The following is a 23,128-nucleotide window of genomic DNA, read 5'->3' as shown; positions in this document are numbered from 1 at the left end:
CCTTTCGTGTTTTCAACGTTGATTGGAAAAAAATCCCTTTATATATATAAATCCTATATACCTTTATAAATCCCTTTATATAGATAAGTTAGCCTGTGTAATGGTAAACAAGCTGACGGCCCACCTGATGGAAATTGGTAACCATCGCCTATAGACATGAGCAGTACCATGGACATAACAGAGTATACTGTTTCACCCAAGATACCCCGCATGTGTTGCCATTCCTGAGGACTCAGGTATTATTTCTCTGTATCCTGTAAATTCACTGCCATATCCCACCCTTCAAACCGAAACACAGCCATGCAAACAACTGTTCATGATAGAAACGTATATACAAAAGCACAAATAAATAAATAATAAAATAAAAATAGTTTTTATTTAATTGAACTTAATTATAAGCATTTTTGAATAGTAATAAAAAAAAATTAAACGAATTATTTGACGATATTAGTGGCGTAGCAGTTTAACAGATTGCGTCAGACTTACTAGTAATTGCAGGTTCATATCGTCATAGTCGTAGAATACTGACGGATCTTTATATGTAATCTTTGTCAGATCCGTCAGTATTCTACGACTATGACGATATGTGAGATTATGATGAAAAGTATGTATATTAATGGTTCTACAAGGTCAGCAATATGTACGTGTCACCCTTAATGTTGCAGTTGTTAATAATAAATTACAGTGAACGTTTACCATCAGGCGGACTGTATGTTTGTTTGCGTGGTATAAAAAAATTGTATTCATAATTATGTCTATTTGTATTGGTCTATATTTAGTTATTTTCTATGTGCAATCTGTATGTATTTAGAAAAATCATATTAGAATATTATCAATTCTGTAGTATAAGCATTACTAAGTATGGTATTAGTTAGTGCTTTGTAATAAGTTCAATAATTTATTTATATGGTTACTTTTGAAACGAGAGACAGTTATTAATTGGAACGTAGTTTATCATTTTTAAACAACTTAAAAATGTGCTTCTAAATTTGACGAAGCTTTTTTAAATGTTACGTTAGATTCATATCAATTTCTTAGTAATTATTATTCCATTTGAATTTACTCTTTACAACAATTTCTATTATGTGATCGTTCTTTTTTTTTTTTTAAGAAACATAATATTCTATAATGAATTTTTATATGTGTATTAAATCGAGTTTTGACTGCGATTTAATCGGTCCACTCGAAAATAACGCCGTATCTCATGTTGATTTAGCGACGTGTGTGACACATTAGCTCCCAAGTTACCACACAAATAACTCATAAGCTGACAATTATGCCTTACTCAACGGAACGCGAAAAAAATTTATTGTTTCCTATACATGCGACCGCGGCGACATAACACGTTGGTTCGGACGAAATCCAACTGTTACGCTACTCATATTTGATGGGATATTAAGAATTTCTCACAGTGATATATTATTATAGTAAATGTTTGGTTCTAATGATGGACATTTTAATCTAATTAATTATAGTTCCGTTTTCAGAGTGTAAAAATTAAAATTTTTAAAATATGTCACTGTAGAAAGAGGGACTGAATCAACTGGAAGGATAGAAGTAGATATAAGGCTAGGTTTTGAAATCTATAGAAAATAGAAGAGACAAAATGTTTGGACATTTGATTTAAAAGAGTAACTGTTGAGTTTCTTGCGGACTCTTCTCAATAGATACTTTTCAAACCTTGCCGTAGATTTAAACAAATGACCATTTAAAAGATTTTGTAAACGAGTTTATATGAATAAAAATGACTTGAGTTTGAAACGATACGATGAAATAATAATTATTAACACTTAAACATTAAATTTTTTTTATTTTAAGTTTTTATTATTGCTTGCTGGTATAGTTATTCATGACTATTGTTTAAAACAAACAGTAACCCCCTGGAAACCATCGTGGTTGATTCTAGTGGAATTGGCCACGATGGGTTAACTGACCTGCTTTCATCGTCACCTATTATCCCTCACTGGTGCCCCACCTGCGTATACTGATAGCGCAAACGGGGTTACCATTCCATTGTCACTCATTAAAAAAAATATAACAAAAACGGGAATATGAGCATATGGCCCATCTGATAGTAAATAATTAGATATGCTTATAACTGCAACACTAGGGATGTAACACGCTAGCCCATTAATTACCATAAACAACAGAAATTATAATATTGCAAATAGACGTAACAAAACGTCAAGTTGTGCTCTATATTTTTTCACAGTATCCCACAAAATTTTTAATCTGTGGTTATTTCAACTATCATTAAAACTAAGTAGCGGCTTGATCTTAAAATAAAATCACTGGAATACCAAAATAAAATGAAGATCATTGTCTTTCCTACGTAAGTATAGTTTTCATCACCCGTCTTATTTATAATGCCGTCTTGACATCTGCCGATGAAATTATAGCGGCCATTTTAGACGTATTTTGAGTTTCCCGCCATTATTTCAATTAGTTGAGTGAGATGTCCGCCACTGGGTGGACGTACGGTTTATGGGACATTATGTGATTTTTACAGTAATAAAATACATCACGTGTTATGTGTTTTGAAGGACGTCAGACGTGACCAAAGTAGTGTGATATGAATATTGCTAAAATGATAATCGAGGTTGTTTAATTTTATTATAGTTTAGTGATGTATCTAATATGTTTATTAATCTATGATTTGCTAATCTAAAATTACACACTAATAATATTATATTGGTGTTTGCTCCATAAAAAGGATTACAAGTTTCTTAATATACGAACTCCCAAAAAAGGAGACGGATAAACAAAAGAGTTAATATCGAAGTTATTTATCGTTGCCCAATCATAATTAAAGAGAATTAATGTTAGCTTTTTTTTTTGTGGCAGGCATCGTGCCCACTAGCCAGTGTCCGCGCGGTGGTTTTACACTATCGCCTTCGTTGGCGGAACGCATCGGTCGTGATCATGAACAGCCGATGTTACAGTCGCTACACCACCCTATCAGGGATGTAAGTATTGGGGAATATTTCTTAAATGCATTTGGACATCTTATACGTTACACGCGGCAGCGTGTCCAGCCAAGTCCATTTAAGATTTCAATTAAGATTGCGTTTCGCAAAAAAACAAAAGATTTCAATTGTGGCAACACCAGTTATATTGATTTAAAAACTAAAATACTGAACCGATTTTGATAAAACTTTTATGGAACTATTCTGTAAGTATATCCTTTCAGACATAAGAATTGTTGAAATCGGTTTACAACTGACGGAGATATGAGGTAACAAACATAAACAATACAACAGAATTAAAACCCTCCTTCTTTTTTAAGTCTGTTCAGTATACTAGGTTGAAAGATTTCCTTCTGAAAACTGGATCCGACGGGATTCGAACCTGTGTCTCTCTGCTAAATTATGAATGCGATTCTAATTACATCTCAGAAAGAGTGCTATCAGTGGGCACATTTATCAGCGACTTGACGGAGGGTTAATTTTTCAATTTAGTATTTGTATTTTGGGTAGTATAACCGTAGCTTCACTTAGTCCAACTAGAGGAAAGTGGTAACGACAATCTATGGCACCACTTTTGTTGTAATTTTCTTCTTTCACTTCTGTAATTCGATAGATGGTGGTATGTCCGTTTCTTGTCTTGGTTGAATTCAAATGTATATGGCCAAGTCTGGATTGCCATGGTTCTGAGTGTAATGTTCACCACAACGGCAACAGTCGACAAACTCAGTCTGAGGTTAAAGGCGTGAGCATTTTTTTATGTTTTTTCTTTTGTCAAGCAGAATTCATTATGCGCACGCAGTACATACTCCCCGCTGCAGGCCCTCAGTGAGAGTACGTGCCGGGACCACGGGGCCCAGTCAGCCCCTCCGCCGCAGCCACCGCCAAGGGTCCAGGTTACTTTCATATGTTTTTACCTTAGATTATATATATAAAGCATCGAGCCTCAAAAATGGGTCATCTTTTTGTAAGCTAATTGTTAAATTAGCTATCTTGTTTTTTTTTGCAATATTCTATATATTTACGCATAAAATGTATCTTGACGTATAATTTAATAAAAAAAATGAGTGTTTACGTATTAAAATGACACAGTAATTATAAAACAAAGTAAATATAGAAGTTATAAAGGGATCACTCATAATTATTCATCACTTAAAATTGTATGAATAAGTTGACCTGCTTTTCTTGAAGCATTTGTATGAAGACACTCCATCTATGTAATTTAAGGTTTTTACTTACTACACTTGCTTAGAAACTGGCCACTTTCTTTCTCCAAAAAAAAAAGACTACGTATTAATTAATCTGTATTAAATAATTTCTGAATTCTTGAAAAAGGAACGCAGTCTATTCAGCTTAATATTATCAGATCATTACTAGCCATCAGGTAATCTCCTTAATCTATGATAATCATAAAAGGCAATTGGATGCATTATTTCTATAAACACAAATTTGAATTCTTCTAAAAGAGAAATACAATACTATTTACCAGATTTTATATTGTTCATAACATCGTAAACAGTGAAAGAGTTAAATTTTCATTTAAATGAAATCTCTACTAATCGAAACAGTTATACAAGCACAGTATCAAACTGTCGGAGGGAAAAGGATTGTTAGTAATGGAGACTGAGAATCCCATTGCTAGCAATATACCCAACCAGGTCGACCACCTCGCGGTTCCCTCTGGAAACTATCATGGTTAATTCCTGATGAATTCATCATGATGGGCTAACTGGCCTGTTTTCATTCTCATCTATCACCCTTCACTGGTGTTCCGCCAGCGTATCCCGTTAGCGTAGGCGGGGTTACCATACCATTTTTACTCATCAAAAAAAAGTATCAAACTGTCGTATTACAATACAACCCAAATAATGGACAAATTTTAATAAAACTAAGATTTATTTTGTAAAAACATACTTGTAGTTTGTTAAGTTACAGTATTAATATTATTATTTTAAATGGGTACAGTAGTTGTGATTTTAGAACTGATGTTTTCTAGAAAATGTGTGTTTAGTCCAATTTTTCTACTATTTTCAAGCGATTACATTCATCGCGTTCTAGACAGACGTACCAAACTCCAAGTACAGTTCTCGCCGCAGGTTTCGTCGCAAAACGTGACCCTTCACCCAGCGGTGGCGAGGTGCACTGCATCGCTGGAGTTGGCTGCCCTCTGGCGGAGCTTCCACGAGCTCGGCACTGAGATGATAGTGACGAAGGCCGGCCGGCGCATGTTCCCCGCATTACAAGCCAGGCTCGCCGGCCTGTTGCCGAACGCCGACTATTTGTTGCTCGTCGATTTTGTACCGCTTGATGATAAGAGATACCGATACGCGTTTCACAGGTGAGTATATGCATAAAATAAGTATATACTTTATCTCTTTTAAATTATTTGACAATGTAATAGCATGCTTGTCTGCTGTTGCTACGTTAAACACTTCAATTATTTTTTGAGCGTATAACATGTCGACTTAAAGGAGGAGAGATTGTTAGTAATGGGGATTAGCAACCTTATTGCTAGCAAAATATTTTATCAGGTCGACTTCCACGGGGTTTTCCATGAAAACTATCGTGGTTAATCTAATATTGTTGAATTCTTCAGGATTGGCCAACTGACCTGCTTCATTCTCGTTTATCATCCCTCACTGGTGCCTCGTCAATGTACATCAATAGTGCAGGGGGGGGGGTTACCATACCATTACATCTATTAAATGTTAGGTACATATTCTTTTCCATAAGGATGTTACGTTACTTTGGTATACATCAGTATAATCAGGTTTTAATTTCATATTATTACAATAAAGTTTTTTTTTTTATTGAAATAAACTTAAATTTAAGCGTTTTTTAAAAGTATTTTTATGATTCTACCGCCATTTTAGAACATAATTTTAGTTGGAAAGAATTGGTTAGAAATTTAGTTGTTGCTTTTTCGAAAAAGTTCTATAATATTATAAAAATATGCATTTGTGTGTGTTGTTCGCTTATTTTAAATGCTTGTTTCATTCATCAGTAATGGTTTCGGAAAATAATGACAAACTGTACGAATGGTAAGAGCGCCTATATAGTTTTTTTTTCAATGGATGATAATGGAATGGCAACTCCGCATGCGCTAACGGTATACGCTGCCGGGGCACCAGTGAGGTGTGATAAGTAAGGATAAAAGGGCAGGTCAGTTAGCCCATCGTAATAAAATCACCTGGAATTCAGCACTATAGTTTCTAGGGGGGACCATGTGGAGGTCGACCTGATAAGGTATATTGATAGCGATGGGGACTAACCTCCCCAGTACTAACAATCCCTTCCCCCCGCACCTATATATTTTCATATATAATAGTTTTTTGTTATTGTTCACACATTAACACAATATTGTTTGTTCTATGCTTTAGTTCAAGCTGGGTGGTGGCGGGTAAAGCGGACCCGGTATCGCCTCCCAGGATACACGTGCACCCCGACTCGCCCGCTCCGGGCTCGCACTGGATGCGCCAGCTGGTCTCCTTCGACAAACTCAAGTTGACCAACAATCAACTTGATGACAATGGACATGTGAGTCTTATTTGATTAGAAATCTCCCTATTTTTTTTTATGAATGATAATGCAATGGTAACCCTGCCTGCGCTAACGGTATACGCTGGCGGGGCACCAGTGAGGGATGATAGGTGAGGATGAAAAGACAGGCCAGTTAGCCCATCGTGATAAATACACTTAGAATTCAGCACGATAGTTTCCAGGGGGGGGGGGGGGCACGGGAAAGTCAACCTGTAAGGGTATACTCGTATTGTTAGCAATGGGACTGATAATCCGCATTACTAACAATCCCTTTCCCCCCTAGCGTCTCCCTATTAGGGATGGGTAATATAAATCAATATCTATATATTGTAATTATAATATATATATATATATATATATATATATATATATATATATATATATATATATATATATATATATATATATATATATATATATATATATATATATATATATATATCACGGTTATCACTTACCATCAGGTGGGCCGTCAGCTTGTTTGCCATTCTAAGTTGTATAAAAAAAAAATCACATAGTAAATAATGCATTTAATATCGGTTATTCAATATACAATATCGAAATGAAGTATCCGATCGAAATGACTATAGATATTCGACTGATATGGGCGATATCCGTGCAAAGTCTGGGTAGGTGACTAGTCCAAACTTCACAAATGTGACAATTTATGATATTGTTCTATAAAAAAGGTAACTACTTCAATAGTGGCATAATGAAACGATTTTGATTTAAAAACTGAACTACTGAATTAGTTTTGATGAAATTCTATGGGACCAATCATAGGGGAAGTATATCCTTTCAGATAGAAAAGAATTTTCCCAATCGATATATTAATGGGATGTGAAACATAAAAAATACAAACATAAAAAATACAACTGAATTGAAAATCCCTCCTTTTTTAAAGTTGGTTGAAAAGGAGTTTGTTTGTTACTCGTCTTAACCAATCATCGGTTTTTTTTCCTGTCCTACAATATAATTCTGATTACGTGGACGAAGTCGCAAGTAAAAACTAATTTAAACTACATTTTAAAGAGGAAAATTTGACTTTTATAGGAAAATTTGATTTTTATAGATACGCAATCAAGTTGGTTGAACACTGAATTATTAATTGAAAGAATAAATGGAATAGCTCGTTACCGGCCAGTACTTATAATATTATTATCGGCCAGTACATGATCGTAATATATTACAATAGATAAACTAAAAAAAATACTTAACCGGTTTCAGAAATTCCTTCATCTATAGACAGCTACATTATCTTTTTTTTATATACCACTGACGTGGTAAACAAGCATACGGCCCACCTGATGGTAAGCGGTTACCGTAGCCTATGAACGCCTGCAATACCTACAATATCTACAAGTATCTACAAGTAATTTGGGCTGTATTTGATTGTCAAAAACTAGAGACCTTTTACCTATCTACACGAACAAAGCAGGGTCGAGTCGGTAGTAGAATGTAAACTGATTGAAGTTTATTGCTAAACAGATAATACTAAACTCGATGCACCGCTACCAGCCGCGGTTACACGTGGTGTACCTGCCGGCTGAGGGGCAGAGCACCGCGCCCGGCACCGTCCCTTACAGGACTTTCGTGTTCCCGGAGACAGGCTTCACGGCTGTCACTGCTTACCAGAATCATAGGGTGAGTTTTTTTTTTATGAGTGAAAATAGAATGGTGACACCGTTTGCGCTATCGGTATGCGCTGGTAAGACACTAGTGAGGGAGGATTGCTGAGGATGAAAGCAGAGCTCATCGCGATGAATTCGACAAGGATTATTTACATTGGTTTCCAGGGGGAACTGCGTGGAGGTCAGCCTGTCATGAGAGTGTAATGCTAGCAATGGAGCTGTTAGACCTTATTACTAATAATTCTTTTACCCCCTAATAGGGTGAGTTGGCACTGGTAACCCCACGGGATTACTGGGGGACTACGGGGCAAAAGGGACTGTTAGTAATGGAAAAACCCCACTGCTAGCAAAAGACCCTGTCAGGACGACACCCGCGCGGTTTCCTTTCGAAAATATTTTGATTAATTTATGTGGAATGCGTGACGATGGGCCAACTGGCCTGCTTTCATTCTCACCATCTCTCACTGGTGCCCTTTTTTTTGTCGAGGGGAAATGCTTCACGCAGACCTACATAGCTCGGAGGAGATATGTGGGTACTGCCGGACTCTTACCGGCTAAAACCCCCCGGTGTTCCTCGTCCACCTATCGCCGTAGCCGCGGGGAACCCGCTTGAAGTCGTCCGAGACCTCTCACTGGTGCCCTGAGCTCGATTGGGCAGGCGAGGTTGCGATTCCATTTTCACCTATTATGGATATTTGAAAAAGGAATAACGGAAAATGTCAAAATTTTATAGAGATAATATTTAATATAATTAAAATAAAGTCGGCAATACAGAAACAATAACAAGCAGATATGTAGGTACTATTTACATGCAAAAATTTCACATCGCGTTAAATCCCGATAGTGTATTTAAAAGATAATATTCATTAAACTACTCACAATTACTTAACGGTGGCTACTATTAACACTGCCACTGTTTCTTCTTAGGGTTCTACTCCTATTGGAAGTTGGACAACATAAAGGCAATCTTAGTTTTAAAAGTTGCCGCTTTTAAAAGCGAGGTAATACAAAAACTACTGCAAGTTTTTTAGTTAGGAGTGGCGGCTGCTCTAGGCATTTTTTTATCCTTGATCTTGCCTTGGATGATTAGTATTTCTGTACTTTAAATTCTTCACGACTCATAATGGCCCCCTTGTATACTTATGGGGTATAATAAATGGAATTAGTATTTGTAATTTAATGAAGGGAACGGCGCGAACGCAGTCCCCCACTACCAAAAATTGTACTCCCGAGTTAACCGCATTTGGGTTAATCGCAAGGGTCAGCCCATCCGTAGTGCAATGGCAGGGCCTCGCCCTGGAGGAACCACCTTAGTGATCATGGTTGCCTCTGAGCCAGGTAAGTATGATTTAATTTACTGAAGCCGAGAAGGTCATTCTGAGCGAAAACATTTTTATAGCGTAATGTAAAACGACTACAGCGACATCTAGTACAAATAATATGACTAATGTAACAAGACAGGGGGTCATTATGATGTATCATGATTTACGACATTTTCCAACACTTAATAGCTCATAATCGCTTGTAGCTAAGAGCAATTTTGCAACCATTTCATATTTATGGTATATGAAATGGTGGTGGAATTTAAACTTCAATAAACAGTGAAATTCTGTGTACATTTGGCAGATTTAACACCGGACGGTGTTTTCTACTAGTCGAACATTGGGCAAACCGAGATATAAATAAATAAATAAGTAGGTGATGCATTCATAAATTTAGGAAATATATAATGATTCTTAATATATTCATATATTATAAACATATAATTAGACTAATATAAGCATATACATAATATATAAAATAAATAAATATATACACGTATAAAAAATAGAAGAATAATAGAAGAATCTCGATTATTTGAATCGAATAAAACCAGGTGGTCTACCATGAAATGAAATTCCGAATTTTCGGGCTCAATTTCGTGTTTTTGTTCGTACTAAAATCGAGCCAGTAAATGAAGCTTAACATTTCGTTCATCATAAATCCTATCCTAATAGTCCAGAGGAACGATATTTTAACATTTTTAATCATTTTAAACGGCATGTATTATGTAATTTTAACATCAAATTTCTGTTTCGTTCGTCCCCGAAATTTCGGAAATCATTTCATGGTCGGCCTACAGGGGTATTCCATAAAATCGAAAATCCAGATAATCGATTTCAAATCAAACAATACATAATTGAGTTTTAATTTTTTTATTATGTGAAGAGCTTTATTTATTTTATTTATTTACTTTTTTACACAATTAACCCTTAAATGCCTGAAGTTTCAAATTTGATACCGGGGATTGATTTGTTTCATTGTTAAATAAATGTAAATATTTTAATTACCGTTATGCCTAAAGTATCAAAAAAGATACCAAATGTTTTTTTCAAAATAAATATATAAAAATACCGTTTTGATTTTTTTACTATTTTTCCCCATTATTAAACACAATAAAGGATACACTTATATATTTTTTAATTTGATTTAAAAAATCAAGCTTTTAAGGGTTAATACATAATAACACATCTAAATCGGTAATTAGAGCCGTGAAGAATAAGTCCGGGCAATCGAATATTCCGACAATCGATGTTTGGATAATTGAGATTCTACTGTATATACATTATTACATAAAACATAACTATAACAAATAATTAACTATATTAGAAGAACAAATAAAAGAATCTAAATACTCCCCAAAGCGTAATTTTACTAATTAATGAGTTTCAAACTTTATAAATATGGTGGTAAGGATTATTTTCTTTATTCTTTATTGTATACAAACATAATGTTAATAACAATTAATTTTAAACATAATGTAAAAAGGCGAGCTTATTTCTAATAAGAGATTTCTTCCAGCAAACCTTTTCAAGTGAATTTAATTGTTATTTAAAAATAAAAATAGGCAGTAATACGATTTACATAAACATATTCGTAAGATAAGTATTTTATATATAACCCTCACAGACTTGATAAATTGTCGAAGACAATAGATTTGAAATCTAACCGTTAAATGAAAAAATAACTAGATTGTACAAATTGGTCTATAAATAACCTAAATATAGGGGAAAAACGAAAGATTGAAGAACGGGCTACTTTTTTACTTGAGGAATATTTTCTATGGATTCTATAACTGCGATATAATTATCTCATCTTTGTCTAGGGCCATGGTTTGTTTTGAGAACTTCACAAAACGAACTCTAATAAAAATAAATGAATAATTTACTAAAATACATTTTTATATTATTACAGATAACACAATTAAAAATAGCAAGCAATCCATTCGCAAAAGGGTTCAGAGACTGCGATCCCGATGATTGGTAAGTATTTTGCTCTCTAGAATAAAATCTTAATACTAATAAATTTATGTCCTTATTCATAACAACTAAAACAGTATTTTGTCACTTTCCACCAATTAGGAATTTAGCGCAAAAGAAAGAGACAAAACAGTTAAGAGACAAAATAGTTAAAATAGGTTTGTGAGATATTTCACGTTTCTATGAATAAGGAAATTAATCTTTTAAGACGCTGACCATTTTAAATATATTAATAACTAGCTATTACGCGCGACTTCGTTCGCGTGACTGTGATATAACCTAAATAGTAACCTATGTCCTTTTCCATCCCATATAGTATTTGTATACAAAATTTCATAGTGATTAGTAATGCATATATAAATAAAATACGCAGATTCAGTGAGAAAAGACAAAATATATTTTTATAAAAGCAGCCCAACATTACACGTATTATTTATACGACAAAAGGCAGAGGAAAGAAGGAACAATACAGCCAACATCCATAAAGAGTGTTGCCAACATATTAATTTTGACAATTACCACAGATAGTATAAATTATTGTAATACATTCCATAGATAATTCGATAGATAGATAGATAGATACTCTTTGTTATTTCTTTCAAAAGAATACAATAGTAAACTTATTATAGATACAAATAATTACGAGAAATAATCACAATGAGAAAACAATGGGTGGCCTTATCGTTAAAAAGGATCAATTCTGTCTAATTAATAATTAGTTTAACCGTTAAGGTGCTATAAGGCAACAAACACAAATAATTACACATTTATGTATATTATTAGTAAGTTTGTACATTGGGAGATATTATTAATAAGGATGTTATTAAAATTAAGTATTAGGCGTATGGCAAACAAACATTTACATGTACTGTCATAATGAGAAAGAAATGCCACAATACATAATTTATGTTTGCAGCCCACTCACATAGACATGAAACTTGCTTTATATCCTTTGGAAAGTACATCTTATATCCTGAGGAGATAAAGAATATTGGTGCTAAGAATATCATAAAATTACTGCTATTGATAGAAATCACCAGCGAATTTTAAAAAAGAACGAGCACAACAGGTCATGGAGGTGTTAGCCTTACAGATTTTTCTGCTGACAAATCCCATTCCTCCAAAGTACGGAAACTAAGTTATTGAACAATCTGTATTCGAGGCATACACTTGCAAAACTCTATTATTCTTAGTATTTTGTACTTGTTATGGGATAATACAAAAACTAAGCTATTGAGCAATCTGTATTCGAGGAATACATTCGGAAAATATATATTATTGTTAGTGTATTGTTTTTATTATGAGATTATACAAAAACTAAGTTATTGAGAAATTATTGAGAAAATATAAAGAGTTATAAAAATAAGTAGGTAAATACAACAATTTAGCGGAGATATTCTCTTGAAATATATGACATTTGATGTTTCAGTAAACGAAACCACATTCCGTTAAGCACCCCATGTCACAATACTGGTCGTGAATCAACCAGAGGGAAATGAATGTTTTATTTACAAAGTTAACCATGGAGCATACATTTCAACAGCCGGTGACAATTTACTTTTACGACTTGGCCATAGAGTAAAGAGTTACGCGACAGTTATGGCGGACACGCCTCGTTTCCCGCTGTTGTAAAAAAAGAACGTATTGAATTTATTATCTCTGGAACGTGTAGTTTCCGCTAAATTAAACCAAAATGTTTGTATAATAAGCTGTAATAAATTTTAATAGCTTCTTTGATGTGTCGATGATTGATTTCTTTTAAAAGATTTCCTTTTTAAACGTAATATTTTTTAGATTTAGCGATTCTGATAATAATCAAAATTAAATATATACCTTGCATTTAATTTTTATTTGTACAAATGCACTAGTAGTGTATTTGTTAAATAAAATTTATATGGTTTATTATTAATCACCGTCATAACAAATATAATTTTTTATAACCACTGAGGTGGCTAACAAGCATACGGCCCACCTGATGGTAAATAGTTACCATATTAAATAGTCTATGAACACCTGCAATACCAGGGACATTACGCGTGGTTGCCGATTCCAAGGAAACCTGGTGATCATGGGCGGCGGTAGTCACTTACCATCAGGTGAGCCGCATGCTCGTTTGCCCCCTGTGTTGTAAAAAAAAAAGCTCTTTCTTGAAAAATCCGGTGTGGTTTCGGCGAAAATTCCAAATTGAAATTTGTGTAAAAAACATCTGTTAGATTTTCAATAAACGCTGCATTTTTTGCGACGATTCATCGATTGTTTTATAGGTTTCAAATTTTTCAAAAAGAAAAATAAAAAATCTTTTTTTCAGAGAACATTTAATGTTTTTTTCCTCGTTTATATTACTTAAATTCGTTATTATTTTGTACCCTATTGTTATATTATTTTGTACCTTATTGTAATACCTAATAATACTTTAGTTATTGGAAGTGAATAATTCTAATCGCGTCTGTTTTCCATCCAATCGCGCGCCGGTATGGGGCATAAGATTTATCTTTTACCTACTCACTCACCTATTGCTGCTTTACTAATAGTTTACATAAAGACTGCACATTATGTAAATGGTACAGTTAAAGAAATAAAAGTTGGAGAAACTATATAGTAAAATAAAAAAAAACAATTCTTTATTTTTTAAATGCATCGAGTACGCTTTAATGTTTTTAAGTTTTGAATTTCGAATATTGAATAATTTACTTTTTTTATTCCGCAATTTATCAGTGCAGAATTAGACAAAGGACAAAATCATAAAAATCTCGACTATCCTAAAATAAATTTTAGTTGCCATAGTTTCTTTTAGATATAGGTAGATACTATTAATATAGTATTAAGAAAGCTATCATCAAAATTTTATAAAGACCTCTTACATTCAAGAAGAATTTAATCATTTATAAAATCCGTCAAGTAATTTCTTTCAAAATAAGATAATAGGTATCTATATAAAAATATACATTCGAAAAACTCCTTTCTTCGACAATGGGTTAAAAATTATTGCCATTAAAAAACTGTATTATAGACTTTAAAAAATAATGATGTTCTGCATTATTCTGCTTTAAAAAATGCTAATTATAAATGTGATTCTTTATCCTTTTTAATTATAAACAGCCATTAATTTATAATCGGCACACATGAACACACACGATGATACAGGCAAATCGTGATTATCCTTCGTTCTTAAAGTTATTTAAAAATAACTAATTGCTACTGTTAATTAAATATAATATATATAAGTGAGAAAAATGAATTTCACCAGAACTGTACATTTACAATAAACAATCAAGCGCTTTGCGCTTGCGCACCGAGTGTTTATATTACAGTTTACTGCCGTTGCGGCCACTGCATTGGCCGTCCCACGGCTGTAAATCTCGACCGCTGTTATTCCACAGCGTACGTTGCCGCAAACTGCATTCTGTTTTATATACAAACTGTTTAATTTACGTTCCGCGAGAGTAGCCAATCGTTTAAGAGTACATTTTCCAATACCTATCGCTAGAACGGTTAGTGCTTTTTTTGCGGACTAATTAATTAGTCTGACCTGTCTAGATGAGATATATTGTAGACATGACCTCGGCAATGTGCTGGTTTAATTTTGACTCGACTTGTTTCATCCCTATATAATACGATGTACTGGGGGGAATGGGATTGTTAGCAATGGAGTTTGACAGCCCCATTGCTAGTAATATGCCTTATTAGGTCGACCTCCACATGGTTCCCCCCGGAAACCATCGTGAACAATTCTTGTTGAATTCGTCACGATGGGCTAACTGACCTACTTCATCCTCATCTATCATCCTTCACTGGTGCCCCGCCGGTGTATACTGATAGCACGGGTGGGGCTACCATTCCATTATCATCCATTAAAAAATACGATATACTTATAATATATATAAGTATATATGTATATAATTATTTTAATAGGAAAACCAATAAAACAGATCACTTATAGATGGTGTATTAAGATAAATCGTATATATGTTTTTAAGTTAGACTTTCTAGAATACAACAGTTAAAACTGCATCTAATTTGGTGTAGTAGTTTTTGCGTGATGCCGAAACAAACATAATCATTATCATATCAGCCATTTTTCGGCTACTGCTAAAGATAGGACTTCTCCATAGAATATTATAAAGAATGGTCCTGAATTACTTGCGTCCACTTACTTCCTGTAATGCATTCGAGGTCGTCACTCCATTTAAGGTTGATGGGGGGGGGGGGGAGTTGTCTTACACTAAGTTGTCCAGTCCATTGCCGCTTCAGTTTACTTATCCTTCATACATACAAATACACAGACAGATAAATAGACAAATTTCAAAAAAATATGTTATTGATTTCTATTGATTGGTGTAGTAAATCTACAATAATGTAATGTAATACTCATTATTAATACTCATATCTCTAAAATTCTGAACTTTATATAACATTTAAATTTACTGTGATAAATCAATCGAGTTACAGTTTGATTCTTTCAAACTTCAAACAACAACTACTATGCCCTGTTCCTTCTTTATATTCAACTTAGTTCGTAGATACATCGCTACGAGTACACTTGTATGTTTGTTTGATTTATAAACAAATTATTATGGAATGCTTTAAAAACATTAAGGTAAGTATAAGATAGTATAAATAGGAATACGTAAATGGTTTTGCCGGCGTATTAAACTAAACAACGGAGTCATTAATTATATTATCGGGACAAGTTAAACGATTCCCCATGTGTGCAAACATTTACGACCTGAGTGGGACAAAAAACGTTTATCATATTTTTCTTTCTCGCTCCTACTTCCCGGTACAGGCGATTAATAATGTTACGCGTGACGTATGGGTGTCATTTGTCGTTGGTTGTCAAAATAAAGTATTAACGCGAAGACCGTAATACGACTCCGCCTACAGGGCGGGCAGCGGGCGCTCCTATCATTATGATACGCGAAAAAGAAACATTAAAATCGAAAACACATGTTACATTTTGTTTTATATAACCCTGTACTAATTTGTATACTATGTTCGTATCGTATTGTAAGCAGCAATATTAAATATAATAATAACTAGCGACTCACCCCGGCTTCGCACGGGTGAAATGTTAAAAAATGTGTTTATTTACGACATCACATTAGAAACCTCTAAAATTATCATTTTTTTTGTACTATATTATGGATGTTATATACATATAAACCTTCCTCTGAAATCACTCTTAACAATTAAAAGAAACCGCAACAAAATCCATTGCATAGTTTTAAAGATCTAAGAGTATATAGGGACAGATAGACTATGTAGTGATAGTGATAAAAAATTAATTACTATAACATAAGTGCAGTAGGTAGAAACAATTATGAAGAATTTTTTTTATTTTTTTTTTTGATGATATGCACACATTAGCATTTCATTCATCCATTCATTCGTGATCTTTTTATGGGTGGTTATTGATGGTGGGTATTAATGGTGGTTTTTGTTCAGAAGTGGAGGGGTATAGGGTTTAAAAATATCTTAAAATGTATAACTTATATATTATATATAAAAATCTTAAATTAAGGAAAAGTTTGAAAAACACTATCTTCTGATAATTAGATCTAATGAGATTCCAACACAAAACTCTTAACTATGTCGGCCGAGTATGTTACAGTTTTTTTTTAATGGATAATATTGGAATGATAGCCCCGCCTGTGTTAACGGTATACGCTGGCGGATCATCAGTAAGGGATGATAGGTTTTTTTTTTGTTTTATACAACTTAGAATGGCAAACAAGCTGACGGCCCACCTGATGGAGAGTGGTAACCGTCGCCTATAGACATGAGCAGTACCATGGACATAACAGAGTATACTGTTTCGCCCATGATACCCCCCATGCGTTGCCATTCCTGAGGACTCAGGTGTTATTCCTCTGTACCTAGTAAATTCACAATAGGTGAGGATGAAAGCAGGTCAGTTAGCCCATCGTGACGAATTCCTTTAGAATTAACCAAGATGGTTTCCAGGGGGAACCGCGAGGAGGTCTACCTGATCGGGTAGTAGTAACAGTAGGATATTGCTAGTAAAAGGATTGCTCATCCCCATTACTAATAATATCTTTCCCTCCAGACCGCGTCTATTTCCCCCTATTAAAGAGTAGCTAGTTATAATTGGTGTATTGTGTTTTTTTTGTTTGTTGGGTGAAAATGGTATGGTCACCCCGTCTGCGCTAACGGGATACGCTGGCGGAGCACCAGTGAAGGGTGATAGATGAGAATGAAAACGGGCCAGTTAGCCTATCATGATGAATTCATCAGGAATTAACCATGATAGTATCCAGGGGGAACAGCGAGGAGGTCGACCTGGTTGGGTATATTGCTAGCAATGGGATTCTCAGTGTCCATTACTAACAATCCGTTTCCCCCCGGTGTATTGTGCGGGCACGCGTAGCCCGCCGGAGCAGGCGGCGGCGCGCGGCGCGGCGCGGCGCGGCGGGCGCGAGGCGGCGGCGGAGGCGGGCGCGCTCGCGCAGCCGTACGGCGCCGAGCCCAGCGCCTGCGGCCCGCTCTACGCCGCGCACGCGCACCCAGTGCGGTCAGGACTTATTTTATTACATTTTATTTTATACCACCGTTACAAGTTATAAAAATATAATAAGATTATATTCGACTTCAATTATGGTAAAACCAGTAGTTCTGACGTAAAAACTAAACTACTGAGTCGATTTTGATAAAATTAGTTCAATAGTAGTTTATTTACAAAAATAAATTTAATTTATATTAATATTTAATTTATGAAGAAATCGATGAACATACATAAAAATACAGACAAATATAGAACCTCTTCCAATTTTGAAGTCGATTAATTCAATTACACGAACTTCCAAAAATATAGTGGTTAATTTAAAAAATTCTAAATTCCAGATACCAACCACATACGGGACACAACAGTGCATACAGCGCGTATTACGCACACAGATAGCTAACGCCCGGACGTATGATTAGTGTGTAGTGACTAAAGACAGCCGGCGGGAGTGCTCCAGAGATTGAGAATACATCTGGATGAATGTACTAATGTAGGTATTAGGGAAATATTCATTTCTACATACATGCACAACGGAAATATTATAAACTTACTGTTTGTCGTTTCAATACGACACCGACATCTTCGCGGTCTCTGCGAGCTGCAGTCCGCAGCGCTAGGCGAGATGCTGTGACGCAAAGCGCCTTACGTACTAAGAAGTTTTCCAGATGAAGTGGAAAGAATTGTCGAAAAAGACAATTCATAAAATTTCCGTTGTGCATGTAAGTAGACATCGTTAAAAATGATACTATGTTTCAAAAATATTTATTTCTGTCTATTTTATTATTTTCATAGGAACAAAAATAAAGGAATCAGTGAGAGATGTTTTCAAATTTTCGTCAAACAATATATTTTTGAACTCTGACTAAGTTCAAAAGAAAGTTTTGAGAGAATAGAAATGTAGTTATTAATGAAATATGCTATTCTGTTAAAGAAAGGCAGTATTATTGCCACCTAAATATTTAACTTTTCAAATGAAATCAATAATGTTTTAAAAAATAAATTCTTAAATGATTTAATATTATGATTATTTCTCAAATATTCGTCTAGACTCTTTCTGCTTTTATTGCTTGCTGAGTTTGGTTATTTTAAAAGCCAAGGCACTGGATTCTCTTTTCTAAAAGTTTCTTTTTTGCACTTCAAAATCGTACTTAAAATAATTATCTTAGGAACTATTACATATACTTCTTGTATTTTATAGATTTATCCACTTATTTATTTGTATACATATTTAATTCCGTTTTATATAGTTTTTTTATGTAAATATCATAAATATAACAAGTCAAAATCCAACTCAAATTAATGAAACTGAATAATTTTATTCAAGGAGTATAAATGTAACTGTATAAATTTCACAGTCAAGTGATCAGTTTAATATGAATGATTGGAATGAGTTGTTCAGTTTCATAGTAATAATCAATAATTTGTCACATGAACGGTTTAGAATGAATAATAAAAAAAAAGTTGTTTAGTTTTATAAGAGTTAGTAGTTTATTTCAGTTTGATACTGACAGTGTAATACTGTATTTATAAGGCTAAACATGAAACTGAACAACTTTCTCTAAAATACATAAATCGAGATATAATTATTTTTTTTTATTATTTCCTAACCGGGTAAAACTTCCAAAATCCATGCGTACGAAGTCACAAATAGCTAATAGCTAATATTTATACAGGTTCTCGATTAGGTATACTGGTATTTTATTAATGTATGCCATATAAAAAAATTAAATGGAATATCTTTGTGTAAAAGCCTGTCTGATGAAAGATAGTTGACTTTATCTGATAGAGAATAGAAGTTGAAATATAGGCGAAACTTGTAATAAGCCAATTTGTATTTTATTGTTTTATAATATTGAAGTGAAAATTACATTGTGCCATATTATTATTATATCTAATTGTAAGTATATAATTATATGTGAAAATATGTATTAACTAAAACTCTTTATAAAATTTGTAGAAATCCAGTATTTGTTTATTGTTGTAAATGATCTGTACTTTGCATGATTTTAAAATCAGAAGATTTTATTATTTTATGAAGTTTAAAGTATAAATACTTGTAAGTACTTAAATTAAGTTAAACTGTACTGTGTTTAAATAAACTAAATAAATTAATTAAAAAAAAACTAACCTTTCAACTGTGTCATGCAAAATGGTGGAAAATCCACATCTGTGGCGTCCCGTGAGCGGACTTTACACAGACTAGGTATTTTTAGCGTATAGGTTTAAAAATCCTGATTTTTCCAAAATCTACCATAATTAGAATTATACAAAATTCAGATTAGATTTATATTCCAACTATATTCCTTATGTAATTTCTTACACTACACTCGACTTGAATTGCATTGCAACTGTTCTATGAGAAATAAAATGGGGTCACCTTATTACCTTTTATTTGTCAATTATTAAAAAACTAAGACCTTGCTGGATGTAAAATTATATATTTTTTGTACAATATTATATACTTGATAAAATAAAAATAAAATGGCTTATGTTCCAATACATTTTTTTATACAGCACTTGTTTATAATCATAGACCAAAAAAAGTCCCTCTTCCATTGACACTTAAGTGGGCCTCCTATTTCATTACAGTGGACCCCCGGTAATCCGGCAAACATTATGCAGGGCAGTGTCGGACTATCGAATTTGTCGGATTATAGACCACTGCCTAAGACCCCTATAGTCCGGATTTTTTTACGAAAGAGTACAATCCGACAAATTACATATCTAATGACGAGAGTCTATACTATATTATACGTACATATGTATGTACTTTGAAGTACAAATCAGACTTAATTTATGTAAGTCGAATTTAGTAAATTAAATAACAATTGAGAGCTTACGTTTTATTATAAAATTAAGCATAAATGCACATACATATCTACCAAAATAATCAAGAATTATTAATCAAAATCATGTAGTGAATACTATATCAAATTATGAAGCTTTGAAATACATATTCATCAATTTTTTTTTGTTTAAGGTTGTTATAACGCGAGATCAGAGCTTTGTCCCTCAGTCTTCTCAAAAGTAAAAGTTCGTTGTAGGATGTATATAGCTCAAAAGCGTTAACTGCGTCTTGATCTGTGACTTGTGGATGTTGCAATCACGTCGTCGTTATCTTCCTGATCGTTTGTTGTATTATTAGAAACCTCTTTTATAATATCTTTGTCAGACATTTCAAGAAAAACATTTTCTTCTTTATCCATTCCACGGTACCAGACTTCCAAATCTTCCGGACTTATCTGTGTTTCAGTAGAGACTTGTTCTATAACTTCCGAAGTTACACTTTTGTGGATCGTTGCTAAGTGGTGATTATATCTGGCCATAACTTTTTCCAAGACGATTTAATAGTTGATGACGGTAACGCACTTACGACTATATTAAATTCTTTTAAAGTTTTTTCTATGGTTGGTCTTTTGATACGGCTCTCAAAAGTAGGTTTTTTTATAGTCTTGCTTAACAAACTGAATGATGTTCTGGTCCATTGGTTGAATCAGTGCAGTGCAATTTGGCGGAAGAAACATCGCAGTGATGCATTTATCCTCAGTTGTCAGTTCTTCTTCAGACGGATGACCGGGAGCGTTATCAAGAAGCAACAACGCTTTTTGAGGAAAATTATGATCTTTTAACCATTTTCTAACTTCAGGTACGAAGCATTCATCAAACCACTTTTTGAAAAGGTTTTTGTCATCCATGCACTTTTTTGTCCGTAATAGTGTACAGGTAAATCAATGTTTTTGAATGCCCTTGGTTTATTAGATTTCCCAATGACCACCATCTTAAGCGCGTGTGTATGCACATTAGCACATGGTAGTATGGTTACACGCTCTTTACTCACTTTTCGTCCAGGTACGTCTTTTTCGTTACAAGAAACGAAAGTTTTGTTAGGCATCACACGCCAAAAAAGCCCTGATTCGTCTGCATTATACACCTGTGACGGGTCAAGATTAAAATCGTTCACCTTTTGCAAAAATCTTAATTTAAAGGGCTTGCAGGTGGCATCGTTAGAAAGTTTCTCTCCTGTAATAGTCATTAAACGTATGCCATGACGACTTTTAAAACGTTCTAGCCATCCTTTGCTGGCCATAAAATCATCTTTTTTTGTTAAAAAAAAACTTAGCTTTCATCGCCAACATGGGTCCCGAAATTGGTGCATGCCTGTTTCTTTCCTGAAGAAACCACATGTACAAAGCTTCTTCCACTAATGTTCAGCTTTCTTGAGTGTCTGTCTCTTGCCTGGCCCGCAGTCAGTAGTTGACACGAACTTCTTAATCTTCTCGTGGTTTTTTTTAATGTCATAAATTGTAGATAATTTACGCCGTATTCACTTGCTAAACTACTGAAAGTTTCATTGCGATTTAAGCGATCTAAAATATCACATTTTTCTTTAATTGTCAACGTTTTGTGCTTTCGCTTCTGGGTTTGTGACGACATTACTAGGTACTACATATACTAATACACAATGAATAAATAGTAAACAATGAACGTACGCTAGGCCGTATCGCTATCACTAGTAGTCAAATTCAAACTAAGTAAAACAATGCATATGCGTCGAGCACAATAGCGGTGGCGCGTACGAGTTGTGACCTGTTCAAACTTGCGTGATCTATATTAGCAAAGATTGTCAAACATAATTCTGTCATGTCGGATTACAGGGGGCGCCGGATTAGACAGGGGCCGGATTATCGGGGGTCCACTGTATTTTACGTACATTCTTGGTATTAGGGACAAGAGGTGGTTTGTTTACAATAATTTAAGCTTATCACCAAGCTAGTTTAGACAAAACAGTATATATGACGTTATTATTTATATGTTCGCTCAGCGGATGCGACACAGTTGAGAGGCTAAATAAACATACAATTTAAAGGTTTTATAATTTAAATTTGAAGAAAATTAAAAGTACATATTGAAATATTACTAAAAGATACAAATTATACAGAGGTATAAGATTTTAATTCTTAGGAATGGCAACGTATGAAAATTATTATGGACGACACAGTTTATTATGCCCATGGTACTGTTCATGTCTATAGGCGATTGTTATCACTTTTCATCAGGTGAGCCTGCTTATCTTGTTTGTCATTCTAAGTTGCATAAAAAACAGAAATGTTTAAAAATCTATATTTATAATGATAAATAGTCGAATGTAATATAATGAAAATAAATAATTTA

General features: G+C 34.0%; 2 protein-coding genes and 1 non-coding gene across 5 annotated transcripts in view; 1 reads left to right on the top strand and 2 right to left on the bottom strand.

Annotated features, from left to right (window-relative positions):
• The window catches only part of LOC113521017 (T-box transcription factor TBX1-like), a 47,461-nt gene extending 27,329 nt beyond the window's left edge, over positions 1–20,132 (top strand). The window contains exons 1-9 of one of the 3 annotated variants that reach the window (XM_052896079.1): positions 2,462–2,599; positions 2,845–2,966; positions 3,746–3,859; positions 5,048–5,301; positions 6,344–6,500; positions 7,992–8,147; positions 11,369–11,436; positions 17,822–17,965; positions 18,295–20,132. In XM_052896079.1, the coding sequence (XP_052752039.1) occupies positions 2,934–2,966; positions 3,746–3,859; positions 5,048–5,301; positions 6,344–6,500; positions 7,992–8,147; positions 11,369–11,436; positions 17,822–17,965; positions 18,295–18,352 (984 nt within the window). In that variant the 5' untranslated portion in view covers positions 2,462–2,599; positions 2,845–2,933 and the 3' untranslated portion in view covers positions 18,353–20,132. Of the gene's footprint in view, positions 1–2,461; positions 2,600–2,844; positions 2,967–3,745; positions 3,860–5,047; positions 5,302–6,343; positions 6,501–7,991; positions 8,148–11,368; positions 11,437–17,821; positions 17,966–18,294 lie in introns of those variants that run through there. The other 2 variants (XM_052896078.1, XM_052896077.1) reach the window with 2 other exon arrangements.
• On the bottom strand, positions 9,317–9,480 carry LOC113519193 (U1 spliceosomal RNA). The gene has a single exon (XR_003402309.2). It is a non-coding gene; the product is annotated as a U1 spliceosomal RNA (small nuclear RNA).
• Positions 20,133–21,021: 889 nt separating the features above from the next.
• On the bottom strand, positions 21,022–22,390 carry LOC128200920 (jerky protein homolog-like). Its single transcript, XM_052895883.1, has 4 exons — positions 22,285–22,390; positions 21,678–21,976; positions 21,422–21,624; positions 21,022–21,274 (listed from the first exon to the last, which is right to left on the bottom strand). Exons 1-4 carry the CDS (start codon positions 22,388–22,390, stop codon positions 21,022–21,024), a joined length of 861 nt encoding a protein of 286 aa, XP_052751843.1.
• Positions 22,391–23,128: the final 738 nt, after the last annotated feature.

This window comes from Galleria mellonella, unplaced genomic scaffold (assembly GCF_026898425.1).
Source record: "Galleria mellonella isolate WM207_F2 unplaced genomic scaffold, CSIRO_AGI_GalMel_v1 utg312, whole genome shotgun sequence".
In the NCBI taxonomy this organism is placed as follows: domain Eukaryota; kingdom Metazoa; phylum Arthropoda; class Insecta; order Lepidoptera; family Pyralidae; genus Galleria; species Galleria mellonella.
Note: the sequence above shows the minus strand (reverse complement) of the source record. Positions and strands in the feature narration are given on the sequence as shown.